Raw genomic sequence first — 17,921 nt, 5'->3', positions numbered from 1 at the left:
CGTAGTACTATTCAAGATGGCGGACTTGGCAACCTTGCTATAATGGCCAAAACACTATAGATATCTGACTATACTAAATATTCTTTGCAGTTGTCTAAACTGTTTGTTATAGTTTATTCCAATTTCACATATTTTTACTCTAGTATGGTTTACTCCAAATCTTACAGGTATTAGTACACGAATCAATTTGGCACAGTGTATATACATGTACCAAAACGCACATTTATACAAAATATGTGGTTGTGTGTGGCTGCAAAAGCGCCAGTTCTGGCTCTGGCACCACTGGTTGCTGATGGTCTTCACATGTGCCCATAAACAGCTAGAAAAAACTCCCGGTGCCAGTGACTGACATGTCAAAACCTTTGAAATCCTGAAGCAAAACCATGAAGTTATACGCCACTTGCGTTTATTGGATGTTAATGCTGACTTGGATAGTGTCCACTAGGTTAGTTTTCAGTTTATTGCCCTTTTGACACAACTCTGAGATAAATATAATCTACCAGCTCAATTTCTATTTCCCCAAATATAAACCGTATAGATAACTTTCTAATTGCTCCATTTTACTTTTTTCAGTCTGATTTATATATCTTTGCAGAATTAATTTACCTATAATTATAAAATTGATGCAGACAATTCTCTAATTGTTCCATTTTAATTTTCTCAAACTGATTCATATACCTTTAAAGACTTGATTTCTTTACAATTTGTATATCTTTACAAATTCTTTGTCTCATACTTTGAGATTTCTCATGTTAGAACATAACTATTAACATTCATTTTATATATGATTCTATGCTATTTGTATTAACCAAGTAGTTTAATATTGCAGCGGGCTCTTGTTTCTAATAACAGCTTCAGAGACAATTCAAGCTAAAGAACCAACTTTTACTATTGATAAAAACACAGTTACACCAGATTATGATAATCTTACAATAGACAAGGACGCTAATAAAGGCCCACCAGATTTTGTGATAAGAAAGAAAACGGAAAAAGTGAAAAGTGCTGATCAGGTAACTTTTTATCAAATTAATACTGAGAAGGTAATCAATAAGTAAATTAACCTTTGATATTTTATTAAGGATGGAGCTACAACTGTGTTTGCTAGCTTTGAAACGTTCAACAGCGAGGAAGCAAAGAAAGAAAAAGATTTGGATATATTCATGGAGAGTCTCACTCAACAACCCAATTTATCACAAGGGTGAGTCTCATATATGTTCACATGCAATGAGTAAGGAACAATCCTAAAATATGACCATTATGAATTAGAATTCTTTCTGTAATTCTAATAGAATCAATGGTGTATTCTCATATGTATATAATATTTCTGAAGATAATGTAAAATTGGTGCTCCAATTCACAATTCCCTATCTTATGAGTTCTAATATGAGAAACAAATTTAAAACTATACCATGCTTTTATATTGTCCTTCAATTTAAACAGAAGTCTCCTCACTTTACAATAACATTGTTTGCTTCATTCTTGATTTTGTATTTCGTACCTTAACGGGCAAAATGTAACTAATGACGCTTTGTGCAACTCGTCGTGAGATAAAGAAAAGAGCAGCAAATAGAACTTATTTGAGAAAAACGAGAAAAAGAAGAAAGAAAAACCTCGCAGTTAATGTTATTTAGTCCATACAAATCAATTTCGAAAATATTATTGTAAGTCAAGGAAAGAGCATATTGTTTGACATATGTTACTAATTTGTATTAAATTATAAATAATGTTATAGGAATTTCAAGGATTCTTTCCTAGAAACTGATTAGCATTTCTGAGAAAAATGGAAACCGATTCCGATTCATTCCTTATATTGTTTCAGAGAAAATGTATTTTCCAAAGAAATACAGGTGTAATCTGAATTCTCTCTTTTATCATCATAACAAGTTATTGCTTCTTGTTGAAATAATCTGTTGTCAATAATTGTATTGTAAACCAAAACTGTTGATTCAATGATGTAGTCAAGTCTATCTTTTTTCTTTTATCTCTATCAAAAACATTGAAAACTGCTCCAAAATAAGCTGACTAATTGTATAATTCTCCGATTATACAGAGACCTATTTAATTCAGTGGTTACAAAAATTTCAGAGATTTAATCTATTCGTAGATAAACCTGAATAATTGGAGGTATTTGTGCGACTTCTCACGCATTATAGAGTAAAACCATCAAAGCTAGTAATTGATATTAGTTACCTTGTGCATTCAAATGAGAAATTGACTATAAAGATTAAAGGACTAAAATGACATTGGATTAAAAATATCTATCAATTTAAAAGTGCGTATAATTTGAATAAATAATTAATATACAAAATTCCGATTAAATGCAAACTAGTGGTTAAATTTGATGAACAAAAAATAATTTTTAATCGTTTTTCAAGATTAGGAATTAAGATAAATATATCATTTGGTTTATTATAAGAGGGGTCAGTTTTCTGAATATATTAATTGTACTATATGTAACTGAGAACCTTACAACAGGCAATGATTCGAGTGGTAAGTATCATGTCTATAAAGTATCCATTCCAATAGAAGAATGTCTTGCTATTGATACGAGTAAAAGGAGAACGTCTTGTTTTACCGATTCATTTAATTAGTGACCAACCATTGTATTGTCACTAGCGCCGTTATATTCCCCTTTATTGTATTCAAATAATTTATTCCAATCCAATAACAACGAATGTTTAAAAAAACATTATTGATATTACCAAAGACTTAATAATTACCACAATTTGAACAAAATTGATCATTATACTTTTTAAAATAATTTGTATTGAAAGCAAACCCTATAAATTTTGCATGAATTAATAATTCATCATTGATGGCTTAAAATCGATCTACGAAATTGTTTGCAATTTCATTTATGCTTATAGATTTGATACACGCTACAGTGCTATATATAGACAGAATAGGCCAATGTTAAACTCGCTTCGCAGCCAGTGTATGCCTTTCGCGTCGATAATGCGACACGTGAGATTCAAGGTCAACGATACAATTTTTTTTTTTCATTTTTTTGTATCATTCAACAAAACGGGAAGTTTCAGGAAACCCATTGAGGCGTTAGCATAAATTAAATTTTTTAACGAACCAGTTCTCAAATTGCTTCACCCGGGTTATCTACCCAGGAAGTCTCACTGTTTTTATTTTTGTTCATGTTTTGCTATATTTCTCTTTCTCTCCTGTGTATCTATATCTTTTCCCTTCCATTTTTCATCCCACTTGAACTAACAATTTTGCCATTCAAATTTTTCCATTCGTCGACGTATTATTTTTTCTCTTTTATTCGCTCAATTTTTTTACCATCAATTATTTATTTTGTTTTCTCAAATTATTTTTTTCTTAGAGAGAGATAGAGAATTCATTGTTTGGACAGAATGACTGGTGCAAAGATTTTGACCAGTTTTGACGTAACAACCTACGCGCTTGTCGTTGCTATCTGTTTTCAGTGGACGAACCGTCGACGGTATATCGCGGATTTCTATTAATAACTATTCGCTTAACCGTTGTGTCAGTCTCTGACGACTTGACCTTTCACCGCTCCTGAAAAGTCGCGTACCTCTAAATATTTACACGTCATTGTTCGCCGAAGCATCCCTATCAACCTTTTTCTACTGAAAAAAGAGTACGAATGTTTATTTCGCGAGTGAAGCTGTGTTCGACCCTTTTTTTTACAAAACGCGCGTACGCTCAGAATTATTTGATTGGTTCCTGGATTAGTTTGAAAATTAACATTGAGTTTTTTTAATAATCGTTTTAATTCAATTATTCGCAGTTGATTGATATTCTGTTTTAATAATTATAAAAGGGAAAAATATTATTCAGAATTAATTGTGTAAATGTGAGAGTAGAGAAAATAACCGGAAATGAGCTGGAAATTGTATTAAAGGGTGAGAGGGGGAAATGAGATTTCAGAATTAGGAATGAACTTGAAAGGATGGTCGATTGAAATTTCAGAGTGATGCAAGAGGAAAATCAGTAGGGCTTCCGGATCGATTTCCGGGTGAAAATAATAAAAGCTGCGAACAACCCAAACACCACGTGCTGTATATAATGCGTGTCTGCCACTTACTGGACTTCCCTACTTATTCCTCCACTTTAGACAAGTAATACCCACCACCTCCCTCATCAGTCTTCTATATTTTTTTCATTCTATTATTTTTTTTACGTCTTAGCTCAGCCAATGTCACCCCACTATTCTTGAATAATTATTCAGTTTGCAAATATAAATATAAAATGAAAAAACAAAATATTTCCCCCACTATAAAAATACACCCAATTGTTTTTGCAATTTGTTAATCAATCTATCTTCAATATAAATAATTGCAAAACAAGTTAGAAATTTTTATCAAAGACACACAATTTCATCCTATTTATTCCTTAGACAAGTAATCCCCACCACACCTTCCCTATTAGTATGTTCTCAACCTCTTTCCTTCTACTATTTCTTATCACGTTTTTTACCCCAGTTAATTAAAATCTCTTTTCCAATTATTTTTACACAATAAACTCAACCAACAAACTTGCATTAAGAATACAAAAAAAAAACACTCCTTATCACTATCCTGCATCATATTGTATATTTTGCGAATATAAATAACTCGCAGAACTAGTTAACAAATTCTGCCAAAGATACAATTTAATGAATGGTTCGTTCAATAGCGTGGCGAGATAAGTTTATTCAGTGGGTGGATGTTGAAAAGTGATAATGATAAGGGGCAGAAATTGTAGAAAGTTGGAGAGGGGGGGGGGAGGTTCCGTTTATCAGTAAGGATGCGAGGAAAGTTGACATATATATAGTAAAAGTGGGAGAGTAGGTGATACACACACACGTGTGCAGCATATACAATACATACAAAGAGATAGAAAGCGTGGTAGGGGATTGGATAGCGGTCGGGGTGGGGGTGCCACGGCAAAGGGCGCCGGTTCTCGGGGGCTAAAATCATTCGGTTCAGTCCACGCTGGAACTTGGAACCGTTGACTGCTGGATTTGTAGAGTTTCAAGGTCGAGAAATATGTCCAATTTTCCTATCAATTTCTCCAGTCAATTTTGTCTTCTCTCCTCATCCCCCCCTTCTCTATTGTCGTCTCTCAACTCTCGCAAAAAACGCAGCCCTACCCAGTCTAACCTTACCCAACCTTCCCAGCTCCTGCGAGCCCACGGCAAATAAACACTGGGTCTATCCACGAACTGCGATTGCCTATGTTTCTCGAGTAAAATCAGTGCCAAAGTTCGGTTCAACCATTTTTATTCATCGTGAATTTCAACGTCCGTAAATTACAGTTGTGAACCAGCGAAGTTTGTGGCTATTTATCAATGGTATTTTTTTCTCAACTTTACGCTCGAATTTTCCTCTGAAAATTCCACGTTTTTTGTGCTCCCTTCGAAATTCGTGCGCGAGCAAAAAGTCATCGTCGACTGGACATTGTACAAGTGGCTTTTCGAGTTCGTAAGAGACCGGAAGGATGCGAATAATTATTTATTCCTCGTGAATTTTGGTCTCTGCAATTTATAGGTGAACCAGCGAAACTCGTGCATATTTATCAATAGTTTTTTTTTTTCGACTTTGCGTTCGAATGTTCGTGTGGAAATTGAATGTTTTTCGTTGCGTTTTACTGGAAATTCGTGCGAGCAACAAAAATTCATTATCGACTGGAAAAATAATGTTTTTAACGACGGGAAATTATACAAGTGGCTTTTTGAGTTAACGCGAGACCGGAAGGATATAAATAATTATTTATTCTTCGTAAGTTTCTTCTTTTATTATTCGAAGCTTGATCATCGAGCTTCGTGCCTATTTTTCAATTGTTTTTCTTTTTTCAATCTCGCGATAATTTTTGTATAAAGTTTCTGAACATTTTTTGTTCCTCTGTTTAAATTATATATAAATAAAAATTCATTATCGACTGGCACAACAACGAAAGAAGAAATTATTCGAATGGTTTGGTTTGATACTTTACTGGAGAGATACGACACAGTGCTGGAAGGTTTTTTTCTCGTGTTGTGTGTGATATACATTCTCTCCTTTTGAGCGAAGGGAATTTTCAATGTGGGTAGAGCCGGCCGGTTTGCACGGTGTGCGACGGCCACTTCCAGACAGAAATGCAAAAAGTTCAACTTTTTGCAATTTTCACATAAATTCCTCATTATACATTGTTACATTCTCTTCAGATTCTTCGCATTTATTTTTCTCCCAACTAGATTCTCCATTAAATTTTTATCGCTTTCTGCTATTCTACTGGAAATTCTCGCAAATTTTAATAAAACAAAAACAATAATTGCATTAAAAATTAAAAATTTGCTGTTTATTAAAACAAAAGCAATCTAACTTGATTTATATAAATATTCTATAATGGCATATAATTACATTAAGTTTCTCCATGCAGATATTTAAATAAAAATATTATAATTATAATATGTCGATACAGCATTAGTCGAACTTTGAACTATCGTTTATTTAAACGTACAAAATATATTCAGAAATTTGTGAGTTTAGTTAGTTAAACAGTATTAAATTCCAGAATTATATGGAAATTGTTATCAAACAATGATGTGAATAAATGACAAACTAATTTTAATACACAGTAATATTTAAATTTCTAGCTTATGTTTTTTTAATGAACATTTTGGAATTTCACTTTTACAAACAATTATTATTTTTAATTATAAAATTAATTGCATAGCAAAGGTTGGGATAGGATAAAATTTGTGAGTGAAAATTGGATTAGTAGGTGGATTTGCGCAAGCGATGGAAATGCTGTGGAGATTACGTGAGAATTTGGCATATGAAGGATATTGGGTGGTGAATTTATTGAAATTATTAAGTTGGTTGCGCTCGTGTAGAGTGTGAATGAGATTATTTGTACACTGAGTGATTACGTGAGACACGGAGAAGAGGTCGTGGATTAAGAGCAAGGAAAACAGGATGCAACGACCTACTCGTCGATGAAGCCGGAATTCCTCGCATCTTAGCTAATCAATCGACCAATCAATTACCATTTTCCACGAAATTCGTTAAAACTTTAATTCAACTGATTTACGATCCGAATGATCCAATCTTTTATCTGGATCGTGCAAAAAAACACCGGATTACTCGTTAAAAAATTCTGTTCACATTTTATTTACGAAAATCGAAAAATTCTTGTTATCTCAGCTAAAAGTGGCTCGATCAATGACAATTTTAACCAAAACAATCGAAGCGACTGGAAATAAATTGTCACTCATTTAATATCAAAGTTTCGATCGTTCGATAATTTTTAACGAACGAGGTAAATAATTTCATGTTTGTTTACTTTTGAAGCGCCGTCGTAATCGTTTCTGTTTAGCGAAGAAAAAAGAAACGATAAACGAACTCGACGACTTGAATTATGTTTTTGTTTATGTACGTTTTTTTCTTCAAAACTTCTTGAATCGCTTTTGTTGGAGGAACGAGCTTGTCGCTGCTGTAAAAACTCTATTCTTCGCCAGCAGCGATAAACGAGTTCCCCGGAATTCATTGTTTGATGTTGACATTTGTTGTGGTTTCATTCCTCCGAGCTTTCAATCGTTCTTGTTTAAAATATAGGCTTCCACGAAAAAGACGATAGAGGCTAGAATTGCAAAAACGCCGCTGGCCACCATTTGATTGAGTTCTTCTTGCATTGTACGTGCAATATAATTCTGCGAAAAACTTTTCCAATCGTTGATCACCATAGCACCGGCGGCACAGCAAAGAATTCCTCCGACAATAGCAAAATTCCTAGCCTGAGACAAAAAGGAGAATAGGAAAATTTAGTTGCTTGAGAAAAAAGTAAAAAATAGAAATTTTAAATAAATTCTACTAAAAAATATTTCAAATGTTTTCACGCTGCGTTTTGTTATGCAGGTTGGGTGTTACTGTAATGCATAAAAAATAGCTTTGGACCGCTGCAGTGTTATGTAATATTTCGGTGAGATAAAAGGATCTCTCTTCCTCTCTCTCGTGTTCTTCTATAAGTTGAGGGGGTTGCACATAGTTGCATTCTGTAGAATAGAGACGTGATCGTATCTATATAGCGATGAATAAATGTTACTTTGAGAATTATTGGTCAATTGTTGCTCCGTTTTCTCGTTATAATTTTTTATTTCGTGTACAGGGTGTTTAAAAAAATATTGCATTTATTTTTTTATTCAAACATTGTTGCATCGTTGATAAAATGTGTATAAGAGAATTTTTGTAGATGCTTTGTGATTCTATTTCATTGATTATTATAGCCGAGTACACGATTAGTAGAAAAAAGCAAAATTTACTAGAAAGAGATCAATTTTTCATAGTTTAATAAATTATTCTAACCAAACTTGAAAATTACAAGTTTATGTGTTTCCTGATCTCCAAGGGTTTGGCCAATTTAACCACGGTGCAAATTATTTGAAGCGCCCTGTAGTTTTTATAAAAAGAAAGAATCTAGTCTCGATGAGTGTAAATTTCTTACGTTTTAATAGAACGATAATTCTTTTACTGCGGATTAAATTTCGTCTATAAAAAATTGTTTAGCATTACAGAGTAAAAGTTATTGCAACTAAAAATAAGCTTAATTTTAATACCTATGACAAAGAATAATACAATAATAAATAATTACCGTATATTTTGGCAAACGTTCCTGATGATAAGTGTGTTGCAAAATGATGATCAGGTTTATGTATATAAAACTACATACTGATGTAAATACCAGGGCAACAATGTTGATGTCACGCTGGAGTATCTTGTTGAATGGCTCCACTATTAAGCCCACCGAGATGATACAAAGGATCTGTCGTTTATATGAGAAATTAAGCCAATGAACTTTGCACAAATGTTTGACTCTCGTAAATTACACATTAATTAATAAATTACCCCTTGAATAAAAAAAATATTGATCGATTTTTCGAGACTTTAAAAATCAATCTTTTTCTTTATAATTCTGATAAATCGTGCAGAAATTAGCTAACAAGAGATTTCGATAAAGTGGAAGGAGTGGTGAATTTAATTCAGCCAGAGAAATACGGTCCTTACCAATTGTACGACTTTGAAAATTATTGATGGTTCCTTCAAGTGCTTGCCCAGTCTTTCTCGCAAGTTGGACCTGGTGCCAGCGTCCTCGGGCATGTTGGCAGTGGAATGTTAAACTTTCGAGCTTTTTCTTCGATCCTGTGTAATTCTAATTTAATCTCACTCACACACATGTACACGTGGCAAGTGCAGGAACGGATTGCTCGGTGAAATTGGTTTTGAAATTGTATTTGGATTTTTTTTGGATAGATTTGAGAGTGGAGGAATTCCGTTTGGTGTGCGAGAGGAGAAAAGGAGAGGAGAGAGAAGCTTCTTAGCTGGCGAAATAAGAGCAGAAGCGCTCGACTCACTCGCCAGTCTGGACTCGTGTGATTCGAGAAGGGAGTCCCCACCTCCTTCTCGCTAAATACGTTTAATTCACAATTGCCATAATTTCTTGTTACTCAGCCTTAGGCGCGGTCCTCCAGATCCATCAAATTTTCAAACGTTTATTTTCTAAACGACAAAAAAATGAAATATTTTTACTCTTATTTTTTGTAGAAAAGTAGTAAAATTAATATTGTTCATTTTTTTTAATTTGAATAATAAAAAATATTTCAGGTAGTATACATAGCTCTATAATTTATTTTCTGAAAAAGTTTTCTATTGTTTAAAATTATACGAGATACTTTCATGTCGATGTGTAGAGTTTGATATAATTTTTAAGGGGTTAATTTTTTTTAACTTATCAAATAATTTTATATTGGATTTTCACAGAAACCGAAGCTTTTGTTTATTGGAAGAAATATTGGGGCAAGGTTAAGAGAATTAAAGTTGATAAAATTATCATAAAAATAGCACGGTATTATCTGGACGTGGAATCTTCAATTCTGCCACCCACGTGCAATAATGCGAAGCTAAGTAAGCATTGGGGTGAGGTCGGGAAGCGTTTAATTGAGCTCGCACAAGTGCGAATGGAGAGAAAATAACGTGTGCGAATAGTGGGAAAAATTTGCGATGCTGTTTCTTAAAAATTATTGAAATTCCTTTAATTAATCTGCTGAAACCTGAAAATCGAGGGATTTTAGTGCATAGAAATTAACTCTTAATTAAATAATGTTTAAATGCATATATTCTAAAAAATTTACACGAGATTAATTATTAAAACTTTGGAAGATAATTTCTTGAATTAACGCAAAGGAAAATCAATGACTAAAGCAGAGAAAATTTAATTTACAGCAAATTAAATTAAAGCAGCTTGTGTAAAGTCATAAAAAAACCTTGCAGAAAGAATTGTGAAAAATTCAGATAATTATTTTCATTAATTAATAAACTAAGACTTTGAAAAACAAAAAATTACAATATAGAAATTAATTTACAATTAAATTATTTTTAAATCAATATTTCAAGAAGTGTACGTATGATAAGATTATCAAGATTTATAGGGCAATGCCTTTGATTGATGCAAAGGGAAAATCAAACACCAAACACGAGAAAATTTCTCTGCTAATCTGGCACTGTAGGTAGACTTTAGAGGAAACTTGAATCTAGGCTGCTAAAGCGACAATACGTCTAGTCACTGGAAACTGGAGACTAGAAAATAGAAATTGGACACTCGTCTGTCAATGAAACTCATCTACTAGATGAAATTTTATACAAACTTATAATAGCAAAAATACTGCCAATATTTGTGCTAATAAAACAATTCGCCATAATTTATACAGTTGGCTTTCAGCATTAAATAATTTAATTACTATATAACAAAAAAAAAAGATTCACAGTACCCTAATAATTCCATTAAAAAATTGTTAACAATTTTATCTCAAATATAATATTCACTTAATTATTCAATTAGAATTACTTTATACCAATACAAAATTTATAAATAAAAGAACAAAAAGAAGTTTAATTAAAAAATATCAGTAACAAATAAGAGGGATAAATTCATTATTGAAAATTGTTACTATATATAATAGAATAATTTAGCAAATAACCTCTAAAAATATTATACATTTATTTCATGATCTCTAAATAGAATTTTCAAAGTTTTTTAGTAACACAGAAATAGATAAAAATTGTAAAATGATAAATTTTTATATTTTGATTTAAAATAACTTATCAGTTTTAGTTTATAGTTTCACACAAACGTAAAATTGACGTGCAATATTTTTATCACAGTTATTAAAATGAAGCTTACACTCGTGGAGTAGTGCAAAATAAGAAACATAATCTATTCTTATAGTTTTTGCCACGTGAAACAATAGGTTGAACTTTTGTCTGAATTTACTCCAAATGGACCTTATTGACGAACTGTGTTTTTGCTGGAACACGTCTGAAACAATCTCACGATTGTTATAGTGTACGTGTGTTTGTTACAACGTTACAAAAGGATTTTGAAAGAACAATGAGTTTATTTTAACGTGAAAAAGATTTTCCCTCGTGAAATTTCATACCCAGCACCCTAACGAGTCTACCTATTGAAACTGGATACTCAAACTATTTATGTGGGTTAAGTTCGTTTTAGCGAATTATTCTTATTAGGTGCAAGTTTTTTTTCTTGCACTTGTAAACTCTCAGTATCCAAGTGGAGAACTGGAATTTCTCGTCCAACAATCGTGTACGATACCGAGCAGGCTTTCTCGGTTCCATATTTATCGTGAAGAACTCGCGAGTGATGGTAAAATTCAATGAGAAGGAAATTCTGGTCGATAATGAATTTTTGAGCGAATAAAATTTATAACAATTGAAACAAAAAAAAAATAATTGTAAAAAGAATTTGTTTTCAATACGAATTATCAGATGTCGAGCGGATCTTGAACGAAGATGAAGGTTGGGAGAGTGTTGATCGAAGGATAAGAAATGTCAAGGACATTCCTAAAGGCCTCGTATCTTTTGGATTGGGTGGATCCTGGAGAGATCCATATCCAGTCCAAAAATCTTCTGCAAGCTGTGGCTTTTTACTTGACAATTATTGCTGTCTTCTGGTGTTTCCCAACATGCCTTTACTATTATCGGTGAGAATAGTTAAATTAAATTAATTCGGTAGAGCCAGCGAAATTCGAAATAATTGAATTAATTAAGAAATATATGTATATATAAATTATATGTCTAATAAATCTGTAAAAATGTTACAACTGTGTTTGGTAAATAGTGTTGCAAAAAAGTTTATGAGTAAATGGAAACGATAAAAGTAGCGAAGAAAGTTTATTCCAACGTCCCTAGTATAAATTTTCTAAGAAGAAAGTAGATTGTAAGTTTTCTTCTATCCTTCCCATAAGCAGCTTCTGCTCCTGAGTGGAAAAATTTCAGCACTTTCATCCTGTTAAATATAAATGAGCATGGTTTGTACAGGTTTAACTTCATAAAGAAATTCCCATTTTTTACTAAATAAATTGACATCTACTGTTAAGTTCCCTTCCAAACTTTTCATTCAATCTGAGTTTTCTTCCACTGGCAGCTTATCAAGATTTTAATTGGTATTTATCGTTAAGTTCCAGACACAGATATTGATTTTTTGTGTTTTACATTTTGTTTGCAGTATATCGGACACTGGACAAACAGGAGTCCTGACAATGGTGGATTCTGCAGCAGCCGAACTTCAAGGCCTGGCAGATCCAAAAATCAATCTTGAGTTTCACTCCAGATCAGCTAGCAGAAATTCATCGATTGTTAATAGCGGGGAACAATCAGATTTAATTCAGGTATAAATCAGATTTAATCCTAAACGTAAATATTGTTTCAATTTAAAAATGATTCCTCGTAGCTTTAATCATTTTTTTATGAATATTCTGTCGTCTTTGTTAGGAAATAGTGATTGTAAAATAATAATAATTATATCGATGTTAATATTTTTTTGCCATTACAGGTACATTCAACAATTAAAGACGAAGCCATGGAGAGTCTCAACGAGTCTGAGGTTGTCCACGATGATGATAAGGGTGAGAATTTCGTGACGCATAAACCTGTCAGCGACGAAGCCCCTGAAGTCGTTGTGGTAGTCCGGGCTGAGCAAAAGGTACTTACCGTTCGTTATACTCAATTACGCTGTAAGTCTTTAGTTTATACTTGTAACACCTCTATGCCTTTCTGTCTCGTGTAAATTTGTTTTAAGAATTTTTTTATTATTTTACAAATTTTTTTTGTATATGTTATACAATATTTTGGCTTTTTGCAGGCGTTCAGTGATGAGGTGGAAAAGCCTGAAGAAGCGTTCGATACAGCATCCGAATTGAACGACACATCAGCCAGGGCTCAACTAGCCAGGGATGAAGCTGCGACAGCCGCGGTAATCCTCGATGGCTTGGTGACATCCGGTGCAGCTGAACCTCACGAGGACATTCCATCGTTCAGTGAATGGGCCCAGAAAAGACTCGAAGAAGCTGAGAAGAAGAAAAGTGTGTTTTTACATTACAAGATAATAATGCTCCAATTTTTCTTCTTGGATAGAAAATTTAATTAATAGGACATCGTTTATCGGTTATCTATTTTAATTTGTATCTTTGTCAGTTTTTAACGTAATAACGTATCCTAGAATGTAGTTAAATCAGGCAAAGCTTGTATGCGAAGGCTACTGATTATATTAAGTGTGATGTATTATTTATTGTAGCACACCCAAACGTTTCGGTGCAGAGTCCAGTGAACTCTGGCCGTGGCTTGGGGGGAATGAAAGTTCGTTCAAAGAACTATGCGTCCCCGGATTGCGGGGCAAAGATAGTCGCTGCCAATCCTGAAGCAGGCAGTGCAAAGAGCGTTTTGGCATCGACCAGGGACGAATATATGCTCAACACATGCACCACTCGCGTTTGGTTCGTTGTGGAGCTATGCGAGGCTATCCAAGCGAAAAAAATCGAGTTGGCCAACTTCGAGCTCTTCAGCTCATCACCAAAAGACTTTTCTGTGTACGTGAGCGACCGATTTCCTACCAGGGATTGGAGCCCCGTTGGCCACCTTACAGCCAAAGACGAAAGGGATGTACAGAGCTTTCCACTCCATCCTCATCTCTTTGGTAAATTCATCAAGGTTAGAGAAGCATTTAAATATTTAATGCTGTTATCGTGCTTTTAAATTTACAACTTTTAAAAGAGTTTAAATTGAACTTTATTGAAGAGAGTAAAATTCCCACAAATTACAGTGAATGACAGCTGCAATCAAATCATGATAATTAATCCCTTCTATGTGTATTACGCAAACGTAAATTGTTACATCATGACGTCTATGTGTGGTTATAACAGTGATGATACGCTGGTTGCACGATTTTTTTTTTAATTTATAACTATCATAGTCGAAGTGAAGGGATGTAGAATGATTGAGAAAGAAAAATTCTGCATGAAATAATAATTGAAATAATGCAATAATTTAATTATGATGAATTTGTAGGTCGAGCTGCATTCTCATTATGGCTCCGAGCACTTCTGTCCGATATCTCTTTTTCGTGCTTATGGGACAAGCGAATTTGAGGTTTTGGAAACGGAAACTGATACGGAGAATCAAACACCGCAGGAGACGAGCGTGACCACCGATGATGACGAGGATAGCGACGAGGAGGAACCACTAGAAATAGAAAATGGCGAGCCATCTAGAAATTTATTTGGCAGTGCCAGAGACGCTGTTCTCAGTATCGTTAAAAAAGCAGCAGAGGTACTGGTAAAGTCTAATGGAAAAAACCTGACCGATATTCGCAGGAGAATTAACGGCAGTAACTCATTAGAGACGAGTTACTCTGGCTGTACCACGCCAAGATATAATATTCATTGTCCTAATTGCAGCGACGAAAAGTTTGCTAGGGTTTATCAATTGATCAGTTGCAGAGATCGACAGTTAGATCAGCTGATCAAAACTCCATTCGTCAAGGACATCTTACCGAGCATTTGCTCATTGGAAAATAAAGAACCTGACGAGGGAAGAACGAAATTTGATTTCGCCAAGGATCAACAGATATCTTTTTTCAAGTCGATTTTTCAGTCAGAATACATTTTTGCTCTGTGTAATATTGCTAGCCCCAAGGACAATCGAGCAACCTTGAACGTTAGCCAAGAGACTCCCCCTGAGTTTGAAAATGATACCAAACGTGAGAGTAAAGTGGAGCAGGACAAGAATCCCTCGTTAAATATTCAGCAGTCTCGGATTGAGGACGTTTCTGATCTAAAAACGTCTAGTAATCAACGAAAAATACAGGAATCTACCGAGAAGATGGAGCCTATTTTAGAAACGAAAATAGAGACAGACAATAAGGTCGATAATGAGTCTAAGGTTAAAGTAATTGCATCAGTTATCGAAACTTCGACTACTGAACGATCAACGTTGCAAATCAAACCAACCAAAACGCTGAGTAAGGAGGAAGTCAAAAAAGAATCTTCAGTCCCCATACAGGAGCCTAATAAAGAGTCTGCTGAAGAAGCGATTCAGTCTGAGACATCATCAGCAACGTCCTCTCCGTCGCTGAGCGTAAACACCAAGACTCCAATAACAAAAGTACCAGAAGAGGGCAGTCATAGTATAAGTACAGATTCGACGGTGGATGCAACTGCTTCCGTTCTTCCTTTGGCTATGGAAATCCAGGAAACATCTGTGAACGTCAGCAACCCGGCTGAGTCTATGGAGGCTGAAACAAGACCGAAGACCGAAATAAAAGGCAAGATTGAAACTAAATTGGAGGATGAATTCAGGAAACTGAAAAGCGAAGCTAAGGCTGAACCAGACAAAGGAAAACAAGAAGCTGTAGACTTTGCTTTGGATTCTCTGTTCTCCGATTTGAAGGACCTTGAGAACGATGCTACTCTCCAAAATGGCCATTCCACGAGTGCCTCCATTGCTCAACCTACTGCAAGTGCTACTCCGCAACAGAAAGAATCTGTTTTTCTCAGGTTATCCAACAGAATCAAGGTATAAAACCACCTTTACTTACCTACGATATACTGACTCGTCAGTTTTCAATTGCAAAATCATGAAGTAAATTGCACTTTCGTAATACAACACTAAAATAAACGGCATATTGCATGTTAGTTCTAGTTTTTGCTCGTTGCTATTTTTTATGATTACTTATTTCTTAACGTATCATTAAAACTAACTATTTTCAGTTGGTCTAATTTAAGCCATTATAATTGTGCGATATGTAGTAAGATTTTTTCTAACTATATAATTATGAAAGGGAGTAACCTTTTGGTTATTGGCATTAAAATTCTTTACGAAAATCTTACTGTTGTTTTAATGCGTTATATTTGTGGTTCATTTTTTTAGGCCCTTGAGAGAAATATGTCATTAAGCGGTCAATATTTGGAAGAACTGAGTCGTAGGTACAAAAAGCAAGTAGAAGAGATGCAAAGAATGTTGGAGCGAGCTTTGACTGCAATGGGCGAAGAATCACGAAGGGGAGATGAAAGGGAAGGAAAAAGAAACGAAGAGTTGACAATTTTGCGAGAAGAAATAGCCATTCTATCGAAGTCTGTCGAGTCCCTTTTAGATGATAGGGACAGCTGGCGGAGTAAAATCTCAGCCATAGGTCAGCATGCTCTTCTAATTTGTCTTGAGGTGATTTTAGTCATGTTTATACTATCCTACTGTCGAAGGACAAGTAATCTCACCACTCAAAACCAGTCAAAAACGACTAACTCCAGTTCAGTTCGTAGAAAAAGCGCTGTGAATTTCGTTAGTCATATGAAAATAAAGAAAGCAAAGAATAGGAGACCAAAGATTTTTATCAAGGTGGGGCATAATTTAAACATTACTCAAATTCATGAAAATATTTAATATAAATTAACATTTACATCGTTTAGTTTAAGCCAGAATCGCCGCGATAAAATTGTTTTATAGAATATAGATAGCATTTGAAGTATTTTCAAGTGAAAATTAATTAAATAGAAAGAGCAGTCTTTTTTCATCAGTGCCAGAATTATCTATAAATTTGGTTACTGTTTTTTGTTTGTCATTTGCAATCATTTTCCTATAAAGGCCTGCAGTAGCTGAGCTAAGCAGGATAGTCTCACGGATTGCTGTGACATGATAATTTAATTATAGAGGAACATATAAAAAAGAAAAAAGAGGAAAAGACTACCGTATCTCTTGATAAGAGTGTACTGAACGTGATTTCTAGTGACTCCGATTTGCCTACCAGAGGAATATCTTCATTGATGGAGTTTAAATAATATTTATTTTTTTAATGATTTAGCCCTAACTACCTATACTCCAAAGTTCTAACTGTCTTAAGCATTTATAGGAAAATAATTGTAATTAAGGAAAATGATGCGTAAAACGTATTATAGATATTTTGACCAAGATGAAAGAAGAATACTTCTTCTATTGGTTTGTATGTTCTTAAAAGTAATTCAAGTGATATCTATATTCTATAATATAATTTTGATATATTGATTCTGGTTAAAATTGAACAATGTAAATATTAATATTATAAATTTTCATGAATCTGAGGGACGTTTAAACCATGCCCCTCTTTGATAAAAATCTTGCGGACGTTCTGAGCGGGTCTTATTGAAACATCTAGTGCTTGACAGCATATACCTTTATTAAACTGTTAGATGAAGCACTTTGATAAACGGTAAGAATTAATTGGCTTTGGTGTATTGTTTCAGTGAGATAGATATCTGATTTCATAAGCTACTTGACTGCCAGACGTAATAGTGTAACTGTTTTCTATTTTTGCTTATAACTTATGCGCGATCCATTAATGCCTTCTGATTAATCAGAAATGATGATTGTAGAAACATTTAATTGAATGGAATCCAGAGAATCTTTCTAGTCATTGGTGGATTGCATAAAAGCAGTAGTGTTTGAGGAATTTGAATGTTAAACAATTCAAGAAGCAAAAATTATTGTTTGCAAAAAGGGCGACAAGAGCGATTACTTATCAATAATTAATTAGGTAGATTAATGAATTGTTAAAGATTTGTCTGAATTAAATGGTTCAGCCATGGACTTGAGGTAGTATCCATC

The 17,921-nt window shown here is 34.0% G+C and overlaps 2 protein-coding genes across 6 annotated transcripts; one reads left to right on the top strand and one right to left on the bottom strand.

The window, feature by feature from the left end:
• The first annotated feature begins 260 nt into the window (after positions 1 to 260).
• On the top strand, positions 261 to 16,737 carry LOC136782102 (SUN domain-containing ossification factor). Of its 5 annotated transcripts, XM_066741278.1 has the most exons (9): positions 261 to 445; positions 830 to 1,010; positions 1,080 to 1,198; positions 12,517 to 12,679; positions 12,844 to 12,993; positions 13,153 to 13,372; positions 13,585 to 13,997; positions 14,355 to 15,860; positions 16,215 to 16,737. In XM_066741278.1, the coding sequence occupies exons 1-9, from the start codon at positions 384 to 386 to the stop codon at positions 16,722 to 16,724; spliced, it is 3,324 nt and encodes a 1,107-aa protein (XP_066597375.1). In that variant the 5' UTR covers positions 261 to 383; the 3' UTR covers positions 16,725 to 16,737. The 5 variants fall into 5 exon arrangements, with proteins under 5 accessions (XP_066597375.1, XP_066597378.1, XP_066597379.1 ...); XM_066741281.1 differs by lacking the exons at positions 261 to 445; positions 830 to 1,010; positions 1,080 to 1,198 and adding exons at positions 4,967 to 5,311; positions 11,778 to 11,992; XM_066741282.1 differs by lacking the exons at positions 261 to 445; positions 830 to 1,010; positions 1,080 to 1,198 and adding exons at positions 4,967 to 5,311; positions 11,752 to 11,992.
• Positions 6,333 to 9,349, bottom strand: LOC136782118 (uncharacterized). Its single transcript, XM_066741305.1, has 3 exons — positions 9,003 to 9,349; positions 8,590 to 8,760; positions 6,333 to 7,735 (listed from the first exon to the last, which is right to left on the bottom strand). Exons 1-3 carry the CDS (start codon positions 9,093 to 9,095, stop codon positions 7,532 to 7,534), a joined length of 468 nt encoding a protein of 155 aa, XP_066597402.1. The 5' UTR covers positions 9,096 to 9,349; the 3' UTR covers positions 6,333 to 7,531.
• Positions 16,738 to 17,921: the final 1,184 nt, after the last annotated feature.

This window comes from Prorops nasuta, unplaced genomic scaffold (assembly GCF_024137725.1).
Source record: "Prorops nasuta isolate Cenicafe-Biocafe unplaced genomic scaffold, Cenicafe_Pnas_1.2 PNAS00025, whole genome shotgun sequence".
Lineage (NCBI taxonomy): Eukaryota > Metazoa > Arthropoda > Insecta > Hymenoptera > Bethylidae > Prorops > Prorops nasuta.
Note: the sequence above shows the minus strand (reverse complement) of the source record. Positions and strands in the feature narration are given on the sequence as shown.

Coding starts and splice junctions, on each gene's coding strand:
- LOC136782102 (XM_066741278.1), top strand. CDS start 384: ATGAAGTTATACGCCACTTGCGTTTATTGGATGTTAATGCTGACTTGG. Junction 1,199..12,516: donor CAACCCAATTTATCACAAGG/GTGAGTCTCATA, acceptor TTTTGTTTGCAG/TATATCGGACACTGGACAAA. Junction 12,680..12,843: donor AACAATCAGATTTAATTCAG/GTATAAATCAGA, acceptor TTGCCATTACAG/GTACATTCAACAATTAAAGA.
- LOC136782118 (XM_066741305.1), bottom strand. CDS start 9,095: ATGCCCGAGGACGCTGGCACCAGGTCCAACTTGCGAGAAAGACTGGGC. Junction 8,761..9,002: donor TTTTCAAAGTCGTACAATTG/GTAAGGACCGTA, acceptor TATAAACGACAG/ATCCTTTGTATCATCTCGGT. Junction 7,736..8,589: donor AACGTTTGCCAAAATATACG/GTAATTATTTAT, acceptor TTTTTGTCTCAG/GCTAGGAATTTTGCTATTGT.